This window comes from Pseudorasbora parva, chromosome 2 (assembly GCF_024679245.1).
Source record: "Pseudorasbora parva isolate DD20220531a chromosome 2, ASM2467924v1, whole genome shotgun sequence".
In the NCBI taxonomy this organism is placed as follows: domain Eukaryota; kingdom Metazoa; phylum Chordata; class Actinopteri; order Cypriniformes; family Gobionidae; genus Pseudorasbora; species Pseudorasbora parva.
In genome coordinates this window covers 7,969,143-7,993,182 of record NC_090173.1, presented here as the reverse complement: position 1 = coordinate 7,993,182, position 24,040 = coordinate 7,969,143, and the positions used below count along the sequence as shown (strand labels likewise).

At 42.5% G+C, this 24,040-nt stretch overlaps 1 protein-coding gene across 1 annotated transcript; it reads left to right on the top strand.

The window, feature by feature from the left end:
• The first annotated feature begins 10,728 nt into the window (after positions 1-10,728).
• Positions 10,729-16,645, top strand: LOC137048442 (interferon-induced very large GTPase 1-like). Its single transcript, XM_067426610.1, has 2 exons — positions 10,729-10,860; positions 11,960-16,645. Exons 1-2 carry the CDS (start codon positions 10,729-10,731, stop codon positions 16,643-16,645), a joined length of 4,818 nt encoding a protein of 1,605 aa, XP_067282711.1.
• The last annotated feature ends 7,395 nt before the right edge of the window (positions 16,646-24,040 follow it).

Sequence of the window (24,040 nt, the reverse complement as noted above, 5' to 3'; positions counted from 1 at the left end):
ATCTACGAATTGCGTTTTGCATTTGTGAAATGTATTTTATGAATATGTTAGGGCTGTCCTCGACTAAGGATTTAGACAATCGAATCAGAATTGTCGAATCGCTCTATGGTCGACCGATAGTCGAATCATCTGTGTGTGTGAATGGGTTGGGAGGGGCACGACACTGTCAGCAGAAGGCAAGGCAAGGCAAGGCAAGGCAAGGCAAGGCAAGTTTATTTATATAGCACATTTCATACACAATGGCAATTCAAAGTGCTTTACATAGAAAGGAATTAAAATAGGGCTAAAAAATGCATAAGAAAAAGAATACAATGTAAAGAGAATTAAAAGTAATAAAATGATGATAACCAAAGAAAAGAACAGGTAAACTAAAACAGTTATAAAAAATTATTTAAAAAATGATGCATAGATAAGGTGCAATCAGTCGGACGTACAGTGCTCAGAGCTCATTCAGTAAATGCACAGCTAAACAGATGTGTTTTGAGTCTGGATTTGAATGTGGCTACTGTTGGAGCACATCTGATCTGTTCAGGAAGCCGGTTCCAACTACGGCTGGCATAATAGCTAAAGGCAGACTCTCCTTGCTTTGAGTGAACTCTTGGTATTTCTAACTGACTTGATCCTGCTGATCTGAGTGATCTGTTGGGTTTGTATTTAATCAGCATATCTGCGATGTATTGAGGTCCTAGCTCATTGAGAGATTTATAAACAAGTAATAGTACTTTAAAATCGATCCTAGATGTAACTGGAAGCCAGTGTAAAGACCTGAGGACTGGTGTGATATGGTCATATTTTCTGGTTCTGCTCAGAATCCTGGCAGCAGCGTTCTGTATGAGCTGCAGCTGTCTAATGGTCTTTTTGGGAAGGCCAGTGAGAAGTCCATTACAATAGTCCACCCTACTGGTGATGAAAGCGTGAACCAGTTTCTCTAAGTCTTGCCTGGAGACAAAACATCTAATCCTTGCAATATTTTTCAGATGATAGTATGCTGATTTAGTTATTGCTTTGACATGACTACTGAAACTCAGGTCTGACTCCAGAATCACACCAAGATTCCTGACTTGATTTTTTGTTATCAGACCTTTAGCCTCAAGATACGCGTTCACCTTGAGAATTTCATCTTTGTTTCCAAATGTAATGATTTCGGTTTTGTCTTTGTTTAACTGAAGATAGTTTTGGCACATCCAGTCGTTAACTTCATCAATGCATTTGCACAGGGAGTCAATGGGGCTGTAGTCATTAGGTGATAGTGCTAAGTAGAGCTGGGTGTCATCAGCATAGCTGTGGTAAGCAATATTGTTCTTTTTCATTATTTGGCTCAGTGGCAGCATATACAGGTTAAACAGGAGAGGTGCTAGAATTGACCCTTGTGGGACTCCGCATGTCATGGACGTCCACTCAGACTTATGGTCTCCTATACTCACATAATAACCTCTCCCTTCTAAGTATGATCTGAACCATCTGAGGACCATCCCAGAAAGCCCGACCCAGTTTTCCAGCCTGTCTAGAAGTATGTTGTGGTCAACAGTGTCGAATGCAGCACTGAGATCGAGTAGAACCAGAATTGATGTTTTGCCTGTATCAGTATTCAAGCGAATATCATTTATAATCTTTATGAGCGCTGTCTCTGTGCTGTGATGCGGTCGGAAACCAGATTGAAAATTGTCAAAGAATCCGTTTGAGTTTAAGAATTTGTTTAGTTGATTGAAAACAACTTTTTCGATGATTTTGCCTATGAAGGGGAGATTTGAGATTGGTCTGTAGTTGCTCAGTATGGAGTTATCTAGATTTCTCTTTTTCAGAAGAGGCTTAACTATTGCAGTTTTAAGGGCGGTTGGAAAAGTCCCGTAGAGAAGTGAGGAGTTCACCACTTCTAGGAGATCTGCTTCCAAACAGTTAAACACACTTTTGAAAAAAGAAGTGGGGAGTGTGTCTAGGGCACAGTTTGATGTTTTAAGATGCTGTACTGTGTCTTCTAAAATTTTACCGTCAATTGTTTTGAAATCAGACATAGTAATTTTCCGAGGGTTTGGTCTGATCTGACTGACCCCAGAGCAACTAGAGGATGTGCTGATCGCCTTTCTGATATTTTTGATTTTCTCCGAGAAGAAGGAAGCAAACTCACTGCATTTGCTGTCTGAGAGCATTTCTCTGGGAATGTGACTCGGGGGGTTTGTTAGTCTGTCTACAGTAGCAAAAAGAGTGCGCGTGTTGTTTATGTGTTTGTTTATAATATTTGAGAAGAAGGTCTGTCTAGCTTTGCCTAGTTCAACATTGAAAGCATGAAGGCTGTCTTTATAGATGTTATAATGGACTACAAGTTTTGTCTTCCGCCACTTTCGTTCAGATTTTCTGCATTGTCTTTTCATTATTTGAACTGCTGTTGAGTTTCTCCATGGTGCCTTTTGTTTGCCACTCTTTTTCCTGACTTTCAGAGGGGCAATATCATCCATTACACTCTTAACTTTTGAGTTAAAGGAGTCAAGGAGAAAATCAACAGAGTCTGCAGATATGCTTGGTTTTAGAGATAAAGCCTTCATAAACAGCACATTAGTGTTCTCATTTAAGCATCTCTTTTTGACAGAGACAGATCTAGCTTCAATGGCAGGAGTGATTGATATGTCAAAGAAAATACAGAAATGATCAGACAGTGCCACATCCTTAATAACAATCGATGAAATGTTTAGACCCTTACTGATAAGTAAATCTAGAGTGTGTCCACGATTGTGTGTGGGTCCATTTACATGCTGTGTCAAATCAAAAGTGTTAAGAACAGTCATGAGCTCTTTTGTTGTACTGGATTCAATATTATCTATGTGAATGTTAAAATCCCCAGCAATAGCAAAACAGTCAAACTCTGAGGAAATTATTGATAACAGTTCTGTAAATTCCTCAATAAAGGCTGGTGAGTACTTTGGAGGCCTGTAAACAATGATAAGCAGGATGCGTGGAGAACCTTTTAACACAATACCCAGATATTCTAGAGACAAATAGTCACCAAATGATACTTGCTTACATTGAAAGACATCTTTAAAAAGAGCAGCAACACCCCCACCTCTCCTAACAGCTCTGCAAACACTCATAAAAGTAAAGTTAGGAGGGGCTGCTTCATTTAGGACTGTTGCACTACAGTTTTCTTCTAACCACGTTTCATTTAGAAGCAAAAAATCTAGGTTGTTTGTGGTTATTAAGTCGCTGACTAGGAATGATTTGTTCTTAAGTGAACAGATGTTTAAAAGTGCTAACTTAACAGTATTAATTTTTTCACCCACATTAGTCTTAGTTTGACAGGTAACAGGCAGCAGATTATATTGGTTTGTTAAACGGCCTGACAAGGCCTTAGACTTTCTTTCACGTAACAGAACAGAGATAGAGAAAGAGGCAGGCACACTGGGTTCCCACTTGTTTTGTAAACATTTGATAAAGGTACTGTTATCATAGCGGGGACCCAAAACACATCACTGAGAGCTGGAATCAGTTGTTTTTGGTTCACCTACAACAGATGGAGGCGGGTGTGGGCCCTGACGTTGTGACCGAAGAAATCTCACAGGAGGAGGGGGAGCTGGGCCCACAGGCTTTGGTGGTTGTGGGGCTCGACGCTTTTTGGTTGATATCTGGGGGCTCGCAGCAATCGAGTGTGATAGTCTAGTTCCAACAAAAATCAGTTCCTCCATTTTCTCTGAGAAGCCCAGATGCGGGGATGCTGGAGAGAGGAATGACATGTCCGGTGAGAGGGGCTGTTGCTCTGGTGTTATCGGAAGTTGAAGTATGTTGTCCTGGCTTTGCTGTCCATTTTCAAGAAAGTCATCTTTGGGTGCTGAATCTTGGAGCAGTTCTAATCCTTCACAGTCTGTCTGTAGTGAGCTCTGTGGGCAGGGCTCAGCTGGGAGTGTGTCCATGAGCAATTGTTGTGGCTGTGTGGAGTTCTCATTGTCCTTGTGGGATGTGTCAGCCGAGTGTCCATTCAGGAGCTGAAATGAATTCCTGTGGTCATCCATACTCTGTATCAGGTTGAGTGGGTTAAAACACACAGCTGAAGGATGATGAAGGGAAAAATAAATATTGTCCTTTAGCACTCTTGCACCAAGTTTGTTTGGGTGGTGGCCATTTGATGTAAACAGTTGTCTCTGACTCCAGAAGAGATTGAAGTTATCAATGAAGTTCACTCCATTCATGTTACAGGTTTTTTGCAGCCATGTATTAAGCCCAAGCAACCGTGAGAATCTATTTGTTCCTCGTGCTGGCAGTGGTCCACTGATGAACGGCTGAACTTTCAGTTTTCTAAGTGTTTCAAAAAGTTCATTGAAGTCCGACTTCATGAGTTCTGACTGCTCTCTCTGAATATCGTTCTTCCCCACATGAATGATTAGTTGATTTGCAGTCTTATGTTTCATCAGAATGTTCTCAATTTCCCTGTTTACATCAGAAATGGTTGCTTGTGGAAGGCAGCATGTAGTTGTATCTCTGCTGCGAATGTTTCTGACTGTAGAGTCACCCACTATCAGAGTCCTTGGCTCGGCTGTGCTCTGAGCTGAGGGCCGCTGTCTGCTCGACCTTGAGTGCCTGTTAGCATTAGTGTTAGCTGCGGGCTGATGCAATCTGTGTTCGTTCATATTCATCACGTTTGGGGATTCCTCACCCACATTCATTAATACTTCAAATCTGTTTTCGAGATGTATCGATGGTGGTCGGAAACTAGAGTTTGCAATCCTTGTGTCTGGGGTAGAGCATGCAACGGCAGCAATATATGAAGCTCGTGACAATCTGATGTCTCGAGTGCGTTTGGGTCTTGCCCCCTGTTTGTGCCATCGATTAGTGTGTCGATCAGTTTCTTGTTTCTCTATCTGTTGAGTAGCACTAAATTTATGGGACTCACCGGCTGTGTGCAGAGGACGTTCGTGATGAAGCTCTGCTGTGTGATTCGTCCGGTTCGGTGGTTCCGCAAATAACTTTGTTTCAAGAACTGCAATCCTTTGTAAAAGTCTGTGGCAGTTTGTGCAGCAAGAAGATTCCTTAGCTAGAGGAGGCATTTTCTTATCCTTTCGATAGTAGGCAGCTGTGTTTTCCCTTCCGGAATGTAAGCTGATGGCAGCGAGAGGCTGGTCAGATGAAATGTTCCACTTTTTTGTAGTAATCCAGTCAACAGAGTTTCTAGTTTTATCGTTGAAGTCAAGCTTTGTTGTTTGAGCGCTGTGTTGATTTGCTGAAGTTAAAATTATGAGATAAAATATAGAAGCGATAGAGCAAAGCGCGGAGCAGTAAGCAAGAGCGTCCGAACAGTAGCGAAGCAGGAAGTCCATCCAGGAAGGGTAAAACTATTTTTATTTTCCTTTACACACTGCACACAGCAACAACTTTTAATAAAGCGACCAAAACTGCCTGCCAACTGACAGACGAACTGACAATGGCTTTCTTATTTAGGGTTTAAATAGCCTAAAAGGTAATGTGGTGGATAAACATTCATAAACCGTTTTCTCATAACATGTTAAAGCCGCGATCGAAATACATCACACAAATATATAAAAGAACATTTTGATACATAAACCTAAAAAAAAAAAAACCTGCCTAGAGAGGAAAAGAACACTTTGAGTGCGTTTACATCGTTTGCATCGAATCTTCGACTATTCGGGGTCACCCCTAGAATATATAATTGTATTTTTCGCACGTGAATATTTTTTTTGTGCATGTAAATTTGGTTTCATGTATGTGAAATTGTCTACACATGTGTGCATTGTGATTTTTGCGTGAATTATTAATGAGTCTTTTCTGCTTCCATACTGTCGGCTTTGGTGATTGTGGGGCTCTGCGATTTTTGAGTCTGATTCGTGCGTGAACCAACTCCTCCATTTTCTCTGGGAAGCTCAGAAGCTATTACCGCTGCAACTTATACCAAAGAAGGAAATAAGCGCAGCTACAGTAGCAAAATGTGTGGGAGAGCATTGCTATAATGTCACTATATTGTATTGCAATAGATAGCACTTCAGAGTCATTACTATTACTACTATCATTTGTAATTGAAAGAATTTAATAAAAAAATCTGGTTATGGTTATACTTTAAATAGTTACAAAATAACTAAAAAAACTTGTACCTTTAATCATACCCAGCATGTATAGAATGTTACCTGATGGAGAGAGAGAAAGAGATTGAGAGGTTGGGGTTAGAAAAGAGAAGAGAGAAAGAGCCAGAGCAAAGAAACACCAGATAAAAGAAGAGCCGCAAGGCCCCAAGAAAAGAGAGAGTCAGAGAATAACAGAGACAGACTAACAGTTGAAATATCCTTTAATCCCTTCCTTGATCATGTGACTGAAACCCAAATGTGAGACATTCAAACTGACCAATCAAATAATTGCATCTTCCCCCCTTGTAAAGATGTGACACATTTTGGTCTACAGGCCTTCAGAATCTCATTGTATTTAGGAATTCCAAATAGTCCATCTGGTAAGAAAGATGGAGGTTAAAAAAAAAATTTTTTTTTTTTTTTTTTTTTTTTTTTTTTTTGTTAATTAAAGTTTTCTTTGATTAATTTAAAATATCTTTGATTATTTTCAATCCTACAAATAACCTCTTGACATCATTTGGCCACACTCGTGGAGTCCAAAGGTAGCACAGTCCACAAAGACATGCTTTATTTCATCTTCAAACTTCTCGTCCAGAAATGTTGCAAAAGCAGCTGGTCAGTCTTCCATCTTTGTTCCCATTTCAGCCGTGCATGAGAAGGCTCCATCAAACAGTGTCTGCTTCCACATTTAAGTACTGTTCGATGCCCTGGAGGCCTGTATACAATAGCTAACACAAATGTTAAATGGGATTTGTCATTTACATTACATAATGTTACATAAAGCACCAAAACTTACCAATAATGATATTGGAAACTAGACTTCTAAGTAATACTGAAGATATTATTACACATTACAGCAACCCCTCCCCCTTTACCTTTCAGACGTGGCTCATGTAATATAATCGTCAGGTTTCAGCCAGGTTTCTGTCAAACAGCACATCTAGATTATTATCTATAATCATATAATTAATAATAAGGCACTTTTGAGGAAAGGGATTGAATATTTAGCAACCCGCCAAGCATTATTTTTCATATATATATATATATGTTCGGCACCTCCGTTGAGTCAATGGTGGGGATGTTCAGAGAGGCAAAGGTGCGCTCGGCAGCATTTAATACTTGCATTCCGCTGAGGTCAGAGGCCGTCACAGTTTGAGGACTGGCGACAGGGCCAGAGGACCAGTGACACCTCTCGTGCGCCCCCTCCGGGGAGGATTAGGGCGCAGAGGAGGCGGGACGCCCACGGGAAAAGGAAGAATGGGGGGAGGTGAACCGGAACCAGTGCAGGGGTCAGGGCGGTAGGTTTCCACCCCCTAGAAGGCGTTAAAGCTAGGCCATTATTTTCCCTGCTATTCCTCCCCGGGTACTTTGACATCAAGTACTAGGCTAGGCTTGGTTAGTGAGGTCGATACCATGTCATGCTGCGGGCGAGCTGGTAAGTCCCCCTAAAGAGGGAAACATTATTGTATTATGGTGTGTAGGACTTTATGCTCCCTTGAGCGTTCTTTGGGGATTCTAGGACATTTATGAAGTAGGATAAAAGGAAAAGTTAGGGCCCTGTGGTTCCCTTTAGGTGGTTGGAATGACCTTGTAAATATAACCTTGGCGGTCTGTTTAATCAGCTTGAAGTGTAGGATTGAGCAGCCGCTTGCTTTTTATTTATAACTCCTCCTTGTGTGATGGAGTAGTTGAGACATGGCTCATTCCTGGGGTTATGTTAGAAATGCAGATAGGTGTCAAGGCATAATTGAGCGCGACTTAGCCAGTGGTCGCAAGACAGGGTGGGCCATCTTTCGTTTTCACGAAGAAGACTAGTTGCTAAGCCCCGTTTCCCAGAACAAGTGGATGGCTGCCACCTTGTGGCAGGTCCTTGCCAACTTCTATATTTGGCCAGTTGAGATTATGTGACGTCATTTCCTAGTTCCGTGTGTTCTGCCTCCACCCCTTGTGGCTCGGGTTGAGCAGTGCTTTGCAACTTTTTTCTCTGTTATGGTGTGGTAGGATGCTTCCTTGAAGCCAGAGCATTGCCATGGCTGACACCCTTGCATGTACATTAGGCTGCTAGAAAATAGGGCTGCTCTGATAAAGCAGGTGGCGTAAGTTTTACTCCCCTCGATTTAGAGGGTTCTAGAGAGAATATGCGTTTGTTGCTGAGTACACTGCCATTGGCAATGTGATTAGGTCCAGGCTTGTAGGCACTGCCAGTGAGACTGTGCCATAACTTAGTGCATAGCAGCCACACCAGGCAGTTGGCCTTGAGAGTCACACTGCGCGCAGCCCATGTGTGTTAGGAAGATACTTCCCAATGATGTTGGCTTCAGCAGGAAACCTCGTCAACTAGTAGGCCCATTATATATGCCTCCCTAGGGATGAGTCCTCAAGTAATGCTTTCAGGTCACTGGAAATGAGGCAGGCCTCCCTGAAGGGGGGCTCCCAGTTACAGGGTTCCTTTGAGCAACTAGAATGGGTCGCTTATAGGAAGCAGGCCTCCCTATAGGACAAGGTTATTTTCGTAAACGAAAACTGAAACTAAGACTAAAACTATTGGTCAAAATGTTTTTTCGTAAACTGAAATAAAATTAAAAAATCTGAATAAATAAAAAACTAAAACTAAGCGAAACTAACTTCTCTTACTAAAAAACTAACTGAAATAAAATAATAATTAGCAAAAATAAATATTCATTTTCGTTATTAATAAGCCCTATTTAATGTGGTGGATAATCTGACTGTGGCGGTTGAGGGAGTGTCTGTATATTGCGCTACTGCGCGTGAAGTCATCTGAGGAGGAGATTAACCGCTGTCCTGACGGACGTGTGCAGACAGTCAACACATCGCTAGTCCTAAACAGCAGTTCACAAAGAATCAATGCGTTCGTGGCAGTGAAATGGGAAATAACACAAGGTAATGAGATGCACGTTGAACTTCTTTTAACTTAAGCTCACTGTTTTAGAATGCCGTTTCTTACGCGAAGAGAGATGCAGGCACAGAAGTCAGCAACTATAGTAAGTTGCAAGTACTAGCCTACTGTGCGTTTGAGATTTCATGTTTGCATAATATTGACAGGCTCAAAGGTGTTATCATAATCATTTACTACTAATAATATTATTTTCTGTGTGGAGACATTTCCCCACAAAGTAGGGAATACCAGGACACACATACACACACACGTTTGTTTCACGAGTTTGTGTGCCCATATAATCTTAGTGAAAGTGGTAAACAGATTTGGCTTGCTGTCTGCTATAGAGGGGCTCGGAGAGGATATTCTACCCGAGCTCCGATTGCCCCCCTATAACAGGCAAATTGACAGATCGTTGTTTGTATAGGTCATAGTTTGACTCAAGCTTTTTTGCTCAAAGGTGAAGACCCAACTTTATGCATGTTTTGTAAGACCTTCCTGGGTTTAAACAATAATGCTTGTTTATCAAGTTATTTCACTTAAGGAAGTAAGATTAAACTCTAATCTGTGGAAACATTAAACTTTGCTGAAATTAAAAACCTTGATTTGGTCTCTACACTTCATTATGGTAACTCTGCTAAAACTAAAACTGAAACTAAATAAATAAAAACTAAATAGAAATGTATTTGCAAAATAAAAACTAAACTAAAACTAGCAAAACCATTTGTAAAATTAACTAAAACTAAACTGAAATTTGTAGCAAAATTGAAAACGATACTGAAATAAAAACTAATTCAAAAAAGCAAAACTATAATAACCTTGCTATAGGATCGCTATCGGGTAGCAGGCCTCACCCTGCCTCCCTGAAGGTAGGTTCTTGGACCAGCATACTCAGGCGGCAGGCTCGACTACAGGTCATCTGGTAGGCCTTTCCAGGTCTCCCATAGCGCCTGCCTTGGGGTAGCAGGCCTCACCCGGTCTCCCCTGAGGGCATGGGCTTCAGTGACTGGATGGCTAGCATAAGCTGCTACTAGGTAGTAGGCCTCACCAGGCCTCCCCTGAGGGCATGCTCATTGGCTTCAGTGACTGGATGGCTAGCATAAGCTGCTTCTAGGTAGTAGCTCTTAGCGGGCCTCCCTTAGGGTAAGCCTTTGGGTTTGGGGATCGAGCAGCTAGCATGTTCTGCCATTAGGTGGTAGGCCTTACCAAATTTCCCTGAAGGCAAGGTCTGGAACTTCAGTCGCTGCGACAGTTTGTATGAGTTGCTAGTAGGTAGCAGGTCTCACCAGGCCTCCCCAAAGACTCTGTGTTGTGTAGTAGACCTCAATGGTCTCTCTGAGGGCAAGGTCCCATATCTAGATGCCCGGGTAACTAGCATTAACTCATTATCAGGTAGTAGGCCTTACTAGGCCTCCCTGAAGTCTTGCCATTGGGCAGCAGGCCCCATAGGTCTCTCCATGGGGATATGTACCTGGCTTACAGATACCGTATGACTAGCATGAATGGCTAGTAGGTAGTAGGCCCTGTCAGTCCTCCCTAAAGGTGAGCCCCTGGGATCCAATCATGGTGTCAATTAGCATTCCCTGAGGGAATGAGTTCCCAGTCTCCAGCTGCCCTAACAGCCAGCTCTGACTGCTATTAGGAGCAGGCCCCTCTGGACCTCCCTGGGAAAATGGGTTCCTAAGACAAGAATTAATAACTGGCTTTTTGCTGACAGCTAGTGGGTACTTGCTGTCTGGGTTCTGGCAACACCTGAGGGCGGTCCCTAGTGCGATGAGATGCCGCTCCTGCCAAGCGATCCCTAGGGAAGGGAATGCGCTTGCTCAGCCTACAGCTTGGTTTATCTACCAGGCGGGTTTCAGGCTTCCCTCATTGAGGGTCATCTATGAGCTGAAAGCCACCTGGGTCTGATCAGATGGTAGTAGGTCCCTCACGATTCCTCCCAATTAGATCAATTTGTAGGCCTCTAGGGCCTCCTGAGAACCCCTGTAATATATGTGCTCAGTAGATCCTAGGATCGAGCAGACAAAACTCCCCTCTCTGGCAAGGGTTAGAAAGCACAATGCTGAGTACTGCTCTCCAGGATACCCGTCTCCGAGATCCGGTTGAGCAGGACACTGCCGTTTCGCAGTCTCTCAGTCTGGATGCCTCATCAGCAGGTGAATGTCTGGAGAATCTGTTTTTTTTTCCGAACAGACACGGTTGGCCAAGCTAAGGTGTCCCACAGAAGAGACACCAGGCCAAGCCTCCCTGGTGGCATTCAGTGAAGGATTCCTGAATAGTGACTGGCTGGGGTGCCCTTGGGTCCCCTAGTCACATTCCCATAAAACTGACGTAACCAAATAATGAACAGAGTACACTAAGTCGCATCCACATCAGTGTCTTAAGTTCTGAAGTACACTATTATCAGAAATATTTTGGATATGTGTGTCTAATTTTGAAATCTTCTCCGTCAGCCTGACTATCTCCCTGCATTTTTCACATATGAAACCCTCTTCACTGACAGAAAAGGTAATGCTAAAAAGATAGTGATTAAGTGTTAGATACAAGAGTATATTTAAATAGTACTTAAGTATACTTGGAATAGTTCCACTTTAGCACAAATAAAAATCTTTAATGCAACTTTACTTGAACTTTAGCACTGCTTTTGTACAACTAAAACACATTTAGTGCAGAATTAGTGTTCCAATTTAACAGACTTTAAGTATGCCAATTTATAGTGTGTCAAATACATTTAGCTATACTAAAATACATATGAATAAATGGTGCTTAAGTGTACTTTTTTTCCATAAGGTATATTCATCATCTGCTTTGAATTTACCTTTCACTGGCAATTCTTTTACAAAGTTGTCCATGCTTAATATAGGACCATGCATTAATAATTTATATTTGTCATGACTCCCTGGTCTTGGAGGTCTGGTCTTGACATCTCTGTTCAGACTACAGTGGTATTATTTTTTTAAATGAATAATCAAAGTAAATTACATTTGTATTTCTTTAACAGGCAGAAAACAAGCACTGTGGATCATCAGAAGTGAGTTCAGATCAACACATTCAACAGGAAGCATTGATTAAAACAATTGATCTATTTCACAGACTTCATCTTGAAGGCAGAAAATACAATAAACTGAGAGCTGCAGATGTTCATCAGTTAACAACTGCAGATCCACTACAGTCCCGTGAGTTTTGTGCTGAAGAGGAGCTGATTCAGACTTTCGTACAAAAACTACTTACAATGAACTACAGAGCAAGATACATTAAAACCAATGAGGAAATTGAGGAAGTTCACAATAAACACGGAAGCTGTAATTCATTTAGTCAAGAGGCTGATCCTCAAGAATTTTTTTTTAATTTTGGGTTAGCATCTAAAACAAGCCCGTCTGAGCGTATCCACCCGATGGATGTTCAGATGGCTGTGTTTCATTGTGCTGATGGTTTTCTGAAGCAGCTGATGGTCACTAAACTGTCCCAGTGTCAGTATGCTCTGCCTCTGCTTGTTCCTGATCCAGTCACACAACTGATTGAGTTTCCTCTCTGGACATTCAGACAAATCAACAAGAGCTGGAAGATGAGAAACACCAACAATAAAATCGTCAGTCAAACCCAGCCGATCTACAAGGCAGAAACTCCAGTGGTGTTTTTCTTCAGGTTTGGCCCTGTGTCTTCATCCAAGTCTCAGCTGATGAACAGTCTGATCAATGAGAAACACAACACGTTCTTCCACAGGAACTGCCCAGGCAGCAGCAGAACCAGAGTCCTGATGGATGGGGTGGTGGAGATTGCCTGGTTCTGCCCCTCTGGGTCATATGATGATAAATTCACTGACTGTGTTGCGTTCTGTAATCTACACGGTGATGCAAGAGACCATGAGAAACAGATGAAGATCCTCACTGAAATGGCCTCAGTCAATGTTGTTCTTCTACCACGACTTGACAGGGATGGCAAAAACATGATGAAACTTCAACAACTCTACAAGGACTCAAAGCCACTCATTTGTCTTTTTACTGAGGATGATTCTGTTGTAAAAGTGACGAAGAAAAAATATAGGATTGGTCTGAAAGACAGAAATCAGTCAGAATTATTTGAAGAGATCAGAACAGCAATAAGTAATTGTCTCTCAGAATCATCTTCCACTATCAGAGTTGAAGATTTTTCCAAACACTCAGACATCAGAGTAGATGAGGAAGATGATGATGACTGCAGGAGAGGAAGAGAAGCAGCACAGCAGATGATGAGTTTACTGGAGAAGAAACATCTGACAGAAATCAAAGAATCATTTCTGCCTCATCAGGGGAAACTGTGGCATCAGTGGAGTCAGAAGAACAAAGAACTACATCGACCTCAAGGAGATGAAATAGAAATGGACATCAGTAGAAAACAAACAGAGATGAAGAGAATCCGAGAAAAGCAACATGAATCTGATATCAGTGAGTTCATGAAGTTCTTCATTAAACATATAAACTCAGATGCTGAATATGAGAGAATGTTTTTCATTAAATGGCTTGGAATAAAACTGAAAGAAAATTATAATGATAAATCTGAACACCTCAAAACTGAACAAGCAGAAATTGAGAGAATATCTGAAGATCTTGAAGCTGCAACCTTTGGTCTGGAGCACATCATGAGGGAGATCGGTCAGATCTATGAATCATGTTCATCAGTAAAGAAGAACAAGAAAGACCTGCAGTTTGACTTCTCTTTTCTCCCGAGTCTTGCAGCAGAGATGATGATCTCAGGATTTTCACTGGAGCTGATGGATGGAGATGCTGATCATGTTCCTATTATCTGGATCTCTGCTGTTCTAGATCAACTCATCCAGAAACTGGGAGACAGGAGAGTCTTTGTGCTGTCAGTTTTAGGGATTCAGAGCTCTGGGAAATCCACAATGCTCAATGCCATGTTTGGACTCCAGTTTGCCGTCGGTGCTGGCAGGTGCACCAGAGGAGCTTTCATGCAGCTGGTCAGACTGTCAGAGGAGATGAAAACACAGATGAACTTTGACTATATTCTGGTTGTTGATACTGAGGGCCTTCGTGCTCCAGAATTATCTGGAAGATCAACCAGACATCATGACAATGAATTAGCCACATTTGTTGTTGGTCTTGGAAATCTGACCTTGATCAACATCTTTGGAGAAAACCCATCTGAGATGCAGGACATTCTTCAGATTGTTGTTCAGGCCTTCATGAGGATGGAGAAGGTCAAACTGAATCCCAGCTGTATGTTTGTGCATCAGAACGTCTCAGAAGTCACAGCTGGTGAGAAAAACATGGAAGGAAGGAGACGACTGCAGGAGACACTGGATGAGATGACAAAACTTGCTGCTGAAGAGGAAGACTGTGATGCTGAAAGTTTCAGTGATGTCATTAAATTTGATGCACAGAATGATGTGAAGTATTTTGCTCATCTCTGGGAGGGAAACCCACCGATGGCACCACCAAACCCAAACTACTGTGAGAATATTCAAGAACTAAAGAAAACTATTATGTCTCATGCAGAAAAATCAGATAAAATGATGCTGACACATTTAAAAGACCGTATTAAAGATCTCTGGGAGGCTTTACTGAATGAACGATTTGTCTTTAGCTTCAGAAACTCTCTAGAGATTTCAGTCTATAGGAAACTGGAGACTGAATACAGCAAGTGGTCCTGGAGTCTTCACAGTGCCATGATGGAAACTGAGAACAAACTAAACAACAAAATAGAAAATGAAGCAATTCATGAGGTCAAGGAAACTGATCTTCAAAGAGAACTGAAGACGACAAGTGAAGAAGTGGAGAAATCAATGTCTAAATTCTTTGAGAAAGACAAAGATAAAGATATACTGATTCAGTGGAAAACATCATTTGATATCAAAATCAAAAACCTTCAGGAAAACATTGTGAGAGAAACAAAGAGGAAATTAAATGAGATTCTTCAGCAGCGAGACCGGAAGAAAATGATTGATGCTCAGAAGACAAATCATGAAAACACTCTCTATGAAAAGAGCAAAGAACTTGCCTTAAAAATCAAAGACAAAGCAAATGATGAACTACTGAAGAAAGAGTTTGATTTGCTTTGCGAACAGTCTGGGGGAAAGATCATCACAGACACTCCTACAGTAAAAGACATTGACATAATGAGAGATGTAAAAGAGATCCTCAGTGACATCTATGCGGGGCGTCTCCCTGTGGATCATATTATAGATGACAGTGAGTACATAAATATCTTCACAGTGTGGAGTTTTTTTGATTATGTTACTTTCAAAAAGTCAGCAAAAAAAGAATTTAAAAAGCCTGTAAATTGGGCTTGCCTGTCTCCAGAAGAAGAAGCGCAAATAAGATCATTAGTCACAGATGTTGCTCAGCAGACAGACAAAATGATTCAGTCATTCAACATTTCAAAGATGGGCTACAACAGAAGCTGCATTCGACAACTCATAGATTACATCCAGAAGAGAGTAACAGATCATCAGGAAGGATCTGTGGAATATGAGTTCAAGAATGAATTCTTCACAGATTTGGTTCTTTCCATCTGTAAGAAAGCAATGATCACTGAACAACACAGACTGTTCAGAGATGCCAATGATCCAGAAATATTTGTTGAGAAGAAGAGAGCAGAGTACTACAGTGTAGTCCATAAATATTGTCATGGAGCAACATCAGCTGATATTTTTGGAGAGATCATCTGTCAGAAACTGAAAGAACCCATTGAGCAGAGTCTCTACAAGAAGACTGCCAGAAATCTGACATATGAAATTATGAAAAACTGTCAATCACTGAATGGAAACAGATCAAATCTGGAGAAACACATCCTGAAGACACTGGCAGAACAGGAGGATTTTGTCAAATACATGGATTATATTAATTATCCCAGCCATCATTACAAGAGTTTCATCAGAGATGAAGTCAGTCGGTACATCACTGAGAAGTTCAGTGTCAGTGTTTTACACAAGATGAAGGAGAACATTAAACTCCTGCAGCAGAAGATCATGGACGCAGCTCATGAATCTACTGAACATGTTCAAGAGAACAGAGGAGATGTTGGTTTGTGGTTGAAGAGTTTCACACAGCAGCTCTCAGATGTGCTGATCTTCTCTGAAAAAGACCTCAGTGGAGTCACACATGATGTTAATGATTACAACCTCCTAGAAGATGTGATAAGAAAAGAACTTCCTGCTATAATGTCAGATATCAGCAGTAGATTCGACACAGAGACCTTCCCAGTAAAGCTGGACTATAAGTTCAGGCCAGGAGAGATTCTGATTGATCACTTCTGCCAGTGCTGTTGGGCTCAGTGTCCATTCTGTAAAGCCGTCTGCACCAACACCATAGAAGACCATTATGGAGAACACAGTGTTCCTTTCCATCGTAGTATTGGACTAAATGGAATATATTACAATAATACATCTAACTTGTGCACCCATATCTGCACATCAGCTGTAGCAAACAGCGATCTATATTTTCATCCGTATGACTCAGATGAGTCAGTCCTCTGGAGAGATTACAGAACAGCAGGAGGAGTATATGCAGACTGGAGCATCACCCCTGATGTCTCTGAGCTGCCCTACTGGAAGTGGTTTGTGTGCAGATTCCAGAAAGATCTGGAAAAACACTACAGTAAAACATTTGAGGGGGAAGGGGAGATTCCAGATGAATGGAGACAATACTCAAAACAGGATGCTATAGTGAGTTTGTATAAATACATTTAACTGAACAAGCAAAATAAGTTTGCTTTGGTTTTCCTACCTTACTTCAGAATAATGACTAAAATGCAGCTCAGTCAACCCTGACTTCAGTAAGAAGTGTAATTTCATGTCATTTTGAAAGACTCTGGAAAATAATTTGCATAGTTATTTAACTCAGATTTTCAGTATTCTCTTATTTTAGTTGTATTTAGTTTTATATTAGACGTCGTATTTTATGTTTATTGTTTAAGTGAAGTTCTTGAAGGTTTGATGTGAAGGGTTCAAATTTATGAATATATTATATACTGCGTATCTTAACCAAAAAAATTATATGTTGTAATTTTTATTTTAGATAGTTTTGGAGAGATTGAAATGTTTTACTAATTATTTTAGTCTGAAGTTACTTTCTAAAATCTCCTTAAAATGTATAAAACACAAATATGATACGAAATAGTACTTTCAGTACCAACTTTCTATTGGGTTTAAATGATTTAAATGCAAATTGTAGACCTATGTGTGTTTTTTGTGTTTGTGATTATGTAGATTATGTATGAGACAGAAACATAAATAAACTTAATGTGTTCAGGTATGGGTGTTCATGTAAAAGAGTACTACAAGATAAATTCAATACATTTATCAGAAACAGACATTATGGAGGACAAACATTTTTACTTTGACACCAAAGTTATTGTCAAGTGTTTTGGAGCCTATCTGTGAGCTAGTGGCTAGCCAGATAATTTCAGGTTAGTTTGCACCAAACCTGGGGTTCAGGCACCAGGAAAGTGGCTCAGCGTTTATCAGTGTTCATCGTTACTGTAACTTGCACTCCACAGCTAACCAGCTCCAAAATAGGTTCTGTTCTGGGTAATACATCTCAAATTGAAATTGAATCAATCAGCTGTGAGCATTAAGTGGCCATCTTCTGATGTATTAAAACCACTCCTCTAATTTATCTGGCTCCCAATTAGAGGGATAGTTCACCCAAAAATGAAAATTAGCCCATGATTTACTCACCCTTAAGTCATCCTAGTTGTGTATGACATTCTTTTTTTCAGTCCTAGCGAATCCAAGCTTTATAATAGCAGTAATTGTTGCTCTGTTTTTGAAATCCATAAAAAAATGCAACTGTCTGTAAAGTATTGTTGCACATGGCTCTGGGTAGTTAATGAAGGCCTTATGAAGCACATTGATTCGTTTGTGCAAGAAAAATATCCATTCTTAAAACTTTATAAAGTAAGGTTTGGCCAATCGTCTTCCGTATTAACTTTATGGAAAAAGTGTTGAAAGTGCTTCTACGGTTCGAAAGACTTATACAACCAGGTACGTTCGTCAGCATTTTGAACTGCGAGAAGGCACTTTCAACACTTTTCCACTGAAGGCCTTCAGCCTGAACTTTACTTTGTAAAGTTTTAAATATGGATATTTTTCTTACACAGACACATCAATACACTTCAGACCTTTATTAATCCCCCAGAGCAGCGTGGAGCACGTTATTTGACGGACAGATGCATTTTTATAGACTATCGAAACAAAAGTCAATGCCAATATAAAGCTTTGAAGAGCCAGGACTTAATATAACTCTACATTTGTTTGTCTGAAAGAACAATGTCATATACACCTAGGATGTCTTTAGGGTGAGTAAATCATGGACTAATTAAAATGTATATATATATATATATATATATATATATATATATATATATATATATATATATATATATATGCACATCCAGGGCACGAAGCTCCCATTCTACCACATCCCAAAGATGCTCTATTGGGTTGAGATCTGGTGACTGTGGGGGCCATTTTAGAACAGTGAACTTGTTGTCATGTTCAAGAAACCAATTTGAAATGATTCGAGCTTTGTGGCATGGTGCATTATTCTGCTGGAAGTAGCCATCAGAGGATGGGTACATGGTGGTCATAAAGGAATGAACATGGTCAGAAACAATACTCAGGTAGGCTGTGGCATTTAAACGATCCATCAATCAATCAATCAATCAACTTTATTTATATAGCGCTTTTACAATGATGATTGTTTCAAAGCAGCTTCACAGTGTTAAACAGGACAATATTGCAATAAAATTTGATTTGGCTAGTTTGATTCGGAAAGTTTATAGAATTAAATATGACCTAATTAATACATTTAATTTGTATATTTAGTTTAATAACTTGGATCATAATTTTAGTGTCCCCAACTGAGCAAGCCAAGCCAAAGGCGACAGTATGAGTCATTGAATCTTTCTATGATCTACATATGTGCATTTTAAGATGTTCTGAAGGCCAAAAAATTTGATAACAATAGCTTGAAAATCCTAAACTATGCCCAGTTGGCACTAAGGGGCCTAAAGTGTGCCAAGAAAACATCCCCCAAACCATTAAACCACCACCAGCAGCCTGCACAGTGGTAACAAGGCATGATGGATCCATGTTCTCATTCTGTTTATGCCAAATTCTGACCAAATTCTACCATCTGAATGTCTCAACAGAAATCGAGACTAATCAGACCAGGGAACATTTTTCCAGTCTTCAACTGTCCAATTTTGGTGAGCTTGTGCAAATTGTAACCTCTTTTTCCTATTTGAAGTGGAGATGAATGGTACCCGGTAGGGTCTTCTGCTGTTGTAGCCCATCCACCTCAAGGTTGTGCGTGTTGTGACTTCACAAGTTAACGAGTCAGTCAAAGTTCAGTCAAAGTTGCTCTTCTATTAGCTTGAATCAGTCGGCCCATTCTCCTCAGAACTCTCTCTCTATATATATATATTGTCACGGGTTGAAGAACCACTCGACAAGGGGTACATGAAATCAAAAACCCCTGTGTGGATTTATTGAGTACTGTGGGGTGCCTGGAGAGATGTGCTGCTCCGCTTTCTGGTGGCCGATGCTCTTCGTGCTCTTCTGTGCCAGTTAAGGTGAAAGTGGTTGTCCAGACGTCCCCATCTAGTGTCGTTCTGGTCCTGTGAAGACATGTAGAAAGTAGGGGTGAAATTAGGGGAGGGTGGAGAATGACCCCTGACAGACCTGCGTAAGCTGTCCAGATCTGGGAGAGGCCATCGCCATTCGCGTTGGCAGCCCCAGCTCGATGGCGAACCTCAAAGTGGAAGTCCTGGAGCGCTAGGAACCAGCGAGTCACCCTGGCGTTGGTATCCTTGGCGCGGGCCATCCACTGTAGGGGCGCGTGGTTGGTTACCAGGCTGAACTTTTGGCCCAGGAGGTTGTAGCGGAGCTCCAGGACTGCCCACCTGATGGCTTCCTTCTCCACGGCGGCGTACTTCCTCTCGGAAGGGGACAGCTTCCTGCTGATGTAAATGATCGGATGCTCCTCACCTTCTTAAATTTGGGAGAGGCCCGCTCCCAGTCCTGTGTCAGAGGCATCCATCTGCAGCAGGAAAGGGCAGCTAAAGTCCAGGGCGCGGAGTACCGGCGAGGACGTGAGTGCTGCTTTAACCTGGGAGAAGGCCTCTTCCGCCGACGGGGTCCAGCATACTTTCTACGGCTACCCCTTCCTAGTCAGGTCTGGGGAGGGGGGAGGGGGGGCTGGGCTAAAGAGGAGAAGTTGGGGATAAAACATCGGTAATAACCCGCAACCACAAGAAGGCTCGTACCTAGGTCTTTGTCCGGGGTTTTGGGGCAGCGTGGATGGCCTCGATTTTCTTGTCTTGCCGACTTGGAAGCCCAGGTACTTGGCCTCAGAGAGGGCTAGGTGGCATGCTCCGAGAGCACCCTCCGCAGATGATCCAGATGTTCTTCCCATGCCTCGGAGTAGACCACAACGTCATCCAGGTAAGCGGTTGCGTAGGCCTGGTGGGGAGCAGGAGGATGTCCATCATCCGCTGGAACGTTGCGGGGGCCCCGTGTAGGCCGAAGGGAAGGTTCCGGTACTGCCAATGGCCACTGGGGGTGGAGAAGGCGGTCTTCGGCTTGGCGGCCTCGGAGAGCGGTACCTGCCAATAGCCCTTGGTGAGGTCCAGGGTACTGATGTACTGGGCCCTTCCTAGGCGGTCCAGCAGTTCGTCCACTCGAGGCATGGGGTACCCATCGAATTCAGAGAATTCGTTCAGGCGACGGAAGTCGTTACAAAAGCGGAGGGTGCCATCCGGCTTTGGGACCATAACAATGGGGCTGGACCACGGACTCCGGGATGGTTCTATTACCCCCAACTTTAGCATTTGTTGGACCTCTTCCTCAATAGCCTGCCAACGAGCCTCCGGGACTCGGTAGGGCCATTGCCTAACGACGACTCCTGGGGGCGTCCGGATGTGGTGTTGAAGCACGTTGGTCTGCCCAGGCTGAGAGGAGAACATGACTGACCTGGAACTGACTGACCAAGTGCTGCAGGTCCATCTTCTGGACAGCTGAAAGGTGGGGGTTGACATCCACAACCACGGGCTCGGTGAGGCTCAGGGCAGCTACTTGGTTCCGGGTCCCCACCCATTTCTTCAGAGGTTGATGTGGTAGAGTTGCTCCGCCTGCCGTCGTCCCGGCTGTCTCAGGGGGTATGTGACCGGCCCATCCTCTCCACCACCGAGCATGGTCCTTTGCAGGAGGCCAGAAATTGGCATGCGGAGCTGGGGACCAGGACCATGACGCGGTCTCCCGGTTGGAACTCCCGTGGTTGGGCTGCCCGGTCGTAATGACGTTGCTGCGCCTGTTGAGGTATGGTTGAGGTGAGGTGTTTTCATGGACTAACGGCATCACTTGGTCGATCCGTTCCCTCGTTTGCCGGACATGTTCAATGATGGTACGATGAGGGGCTGGCTGCTGATGGCCAAACAGGAGCTCAAAGGGGGTGAAGCCAGTTGAGGCCTGGGGAACTTCACGGACCCCAAAGAGCACGTAGAGGATCATGAGGTCCAAATCCTGCTTGTCCTCCGCAGCCACGTGTCTGAGCATTTGCTTGAGGGTCTGGTTAAATCTCTCTACGAGCCCATCAGTTTGGGGGTGATAGACGGTGGTCCTCAACTGCTTCACCCGCAGCAGCCGGCAGAGGTCTGCCATTAGCCGGGACATGAAGGGGGTTCCCTGGTCAGTCAGGATCTCCGAGGGGAGGCTGACCCGGCTGGCCAGCAGAAACAGCTCCTGGGCAATGGACTTTGCGGTGGCCTACCGCAGGGAGACTCCTTCTGGATACCTGGTGGCATAGTTGACGATGACCAGGATGTGCTCACGCCCTCGGGCAGACTTCGGCAACGGCCCCACTATGTCCATCCTAATCTGCTCAAAGGGCACCTCGATGATAGGCAGCGGGATGAGCAGGCTTCTAGAATGGTCTCGGTCTTGGCTCGAGGCACGACTAGTAACTTTTTCTCCTCCCCCCTACACTGGGCGACACAATACAGCAGGCCATTCTCTACAACAAAATGTGGGAGAGGGTGGGGCCGGGGGAGGACGTCATCTCCATCTACGACTCCCACCTGGCTCCAACAGTGGTTGAGTTGGTTGTCCTCCCGCTGTTCCTTGTTGAAAGAACCTGTTGGTACACATCATAAAACAGATTAGTAGATTGGGAGGGGGCCTCACCTTCTTTCCCACTGTTGGAGACGAGCAGGGCCGGTCGGCGGCGGGGTCCAGGCGGCCGCCTCGGTCTTCGACGGTTCCCCTTGGGGCTGGCAGGCTGAGTAGAGGTGGACAGCAGCTTCTCGAAGCCAGGCAAATCCCTTCCCAGCAGTATGGCCACCGGCAAGTCCTTCACCAGGCCTACCTCCACCGGCCAGGTGCCCTGGGGGGGACGAAAAAAATGAATGTGTGAAATGTCTTCATCACAGGTAACGTTACAGTCAGTGGCATATGTTTCAGCATGTCATATGAATATAATTTCATGGGTTTTATTTTTTTCAAACGCCAAATAATCACGATGCTCACGTTTACAAGCCAGCGTCATTATAGTAGTCTATTGGTTAGCGTTTTCCAGAATCTATATGATACTTCAGTTCAATGTTTGAGTGGTAGGTAATCACCGTAACAAGCAGGACAGCATCGGTCGGGCGCGCCTCCTTCAGCTCACGCCAACGAACAAACGCTGGTCACATGTTGATCCTCATCCTGCCTTTAATCACATCACTTTTTCGTTTCCTCTTATTGCTTTCCTTAAACCAAAACATTTTCTTTCTTATTTGTCTCTGCTGCTTCGGACATGACTATATTATCCGACGAACAAAGTTGGGCTCGCACGTCCGAATTTAAGGAAGTGTGGGTGTTGGTGGAAGTGACGTATATGCCGTAAAGCAGTCGAATTTTGTAGTTCTTTTTGTTCTCGGGTTACTACCCAAAACCCGAAGTTTAAAAGTACGATTAAAAACGATACAGACCCCATCAGGCTATGGCAGACGTGTCATTCAACCTATTGTAAGTCGAATTATCATCACAAGAGTCTTAAAAAATATATTATGAAGGTTGAAAAGTTACCTAGTGCTGCTTTAAGTTCATAAAAGGTTAATCATATTTGGGGGTCCTTGCATCATAAAGTTTGAAAACCCCTGCACTGTAAAAAATTATATGTTCAATAAGTTATGACAACATATGTTTTTACATTGTTTTAACTCATCAAAATAAGTTAAGCAATGTTAAACTTGTTATTATTAGTTATACAAGATGTAACTCATTTTTTAAAGTCAGTTTAACATAATTTAAGTTGAAATAACTTAAACATCCAAGTCGATTCTACTGCAAAAGTTGAAAATTTGCCTTTTTTTTTACAGTGTGGTCTAGACCAAAACCACAATTTGTCCCAGACTGTAAACATGTTTTATTCTGCTGTAAAGGCTGCTTGGGCATTTTAACATGAGGCTCAATGAGATTCTGCTCCTTCTGGAGTCTGTCTCTAGTAGCCAGTCGAGGAACTGCAGTTTAAGTCACTTCTCTATTGGCTTCAAGAGAAATTGGTGAAGGTTGCCACTTGGTGGAGACACTTCCACATTTTCCCACGATCGAAGAGAACAGCTTTCAGTCCCAAATGCACCCAGTCTACTATATGTATTTTTCTCACCAACCTCCCGTCTGAAGTCATCAGACATTTCACGCACATGTTTGATGTGAATCTAAAATCTTGACATTTGTTTTTAGTCTGACTGTTATTGTCCCTTATGAATATAAATGATCGTGTTATATTCACAACATTTAAGTCACTGATATAATTTGTGAAACTGTGTGGTTTAATGTAGGCCTATTATCCTTCAAATCACAATTCAATACTCATGGTTTATTTAGCCTTATGTTTTACTTTTATGCTTGAGCATCAAAACAACATACACGTTAGAGCCCAGGGGAGCTAATAACAATAGGCTAACATACATGCTTAAAAGAAAAGGAACACAAAGAAAAAGAAATAAAAGCTAGAGAAAAAAAGACATCCACAGCGATACCTTTATTATTTAAAGATTTTAAAGACAGTACACAGTAAACCAGCTTATATAGCTTTTC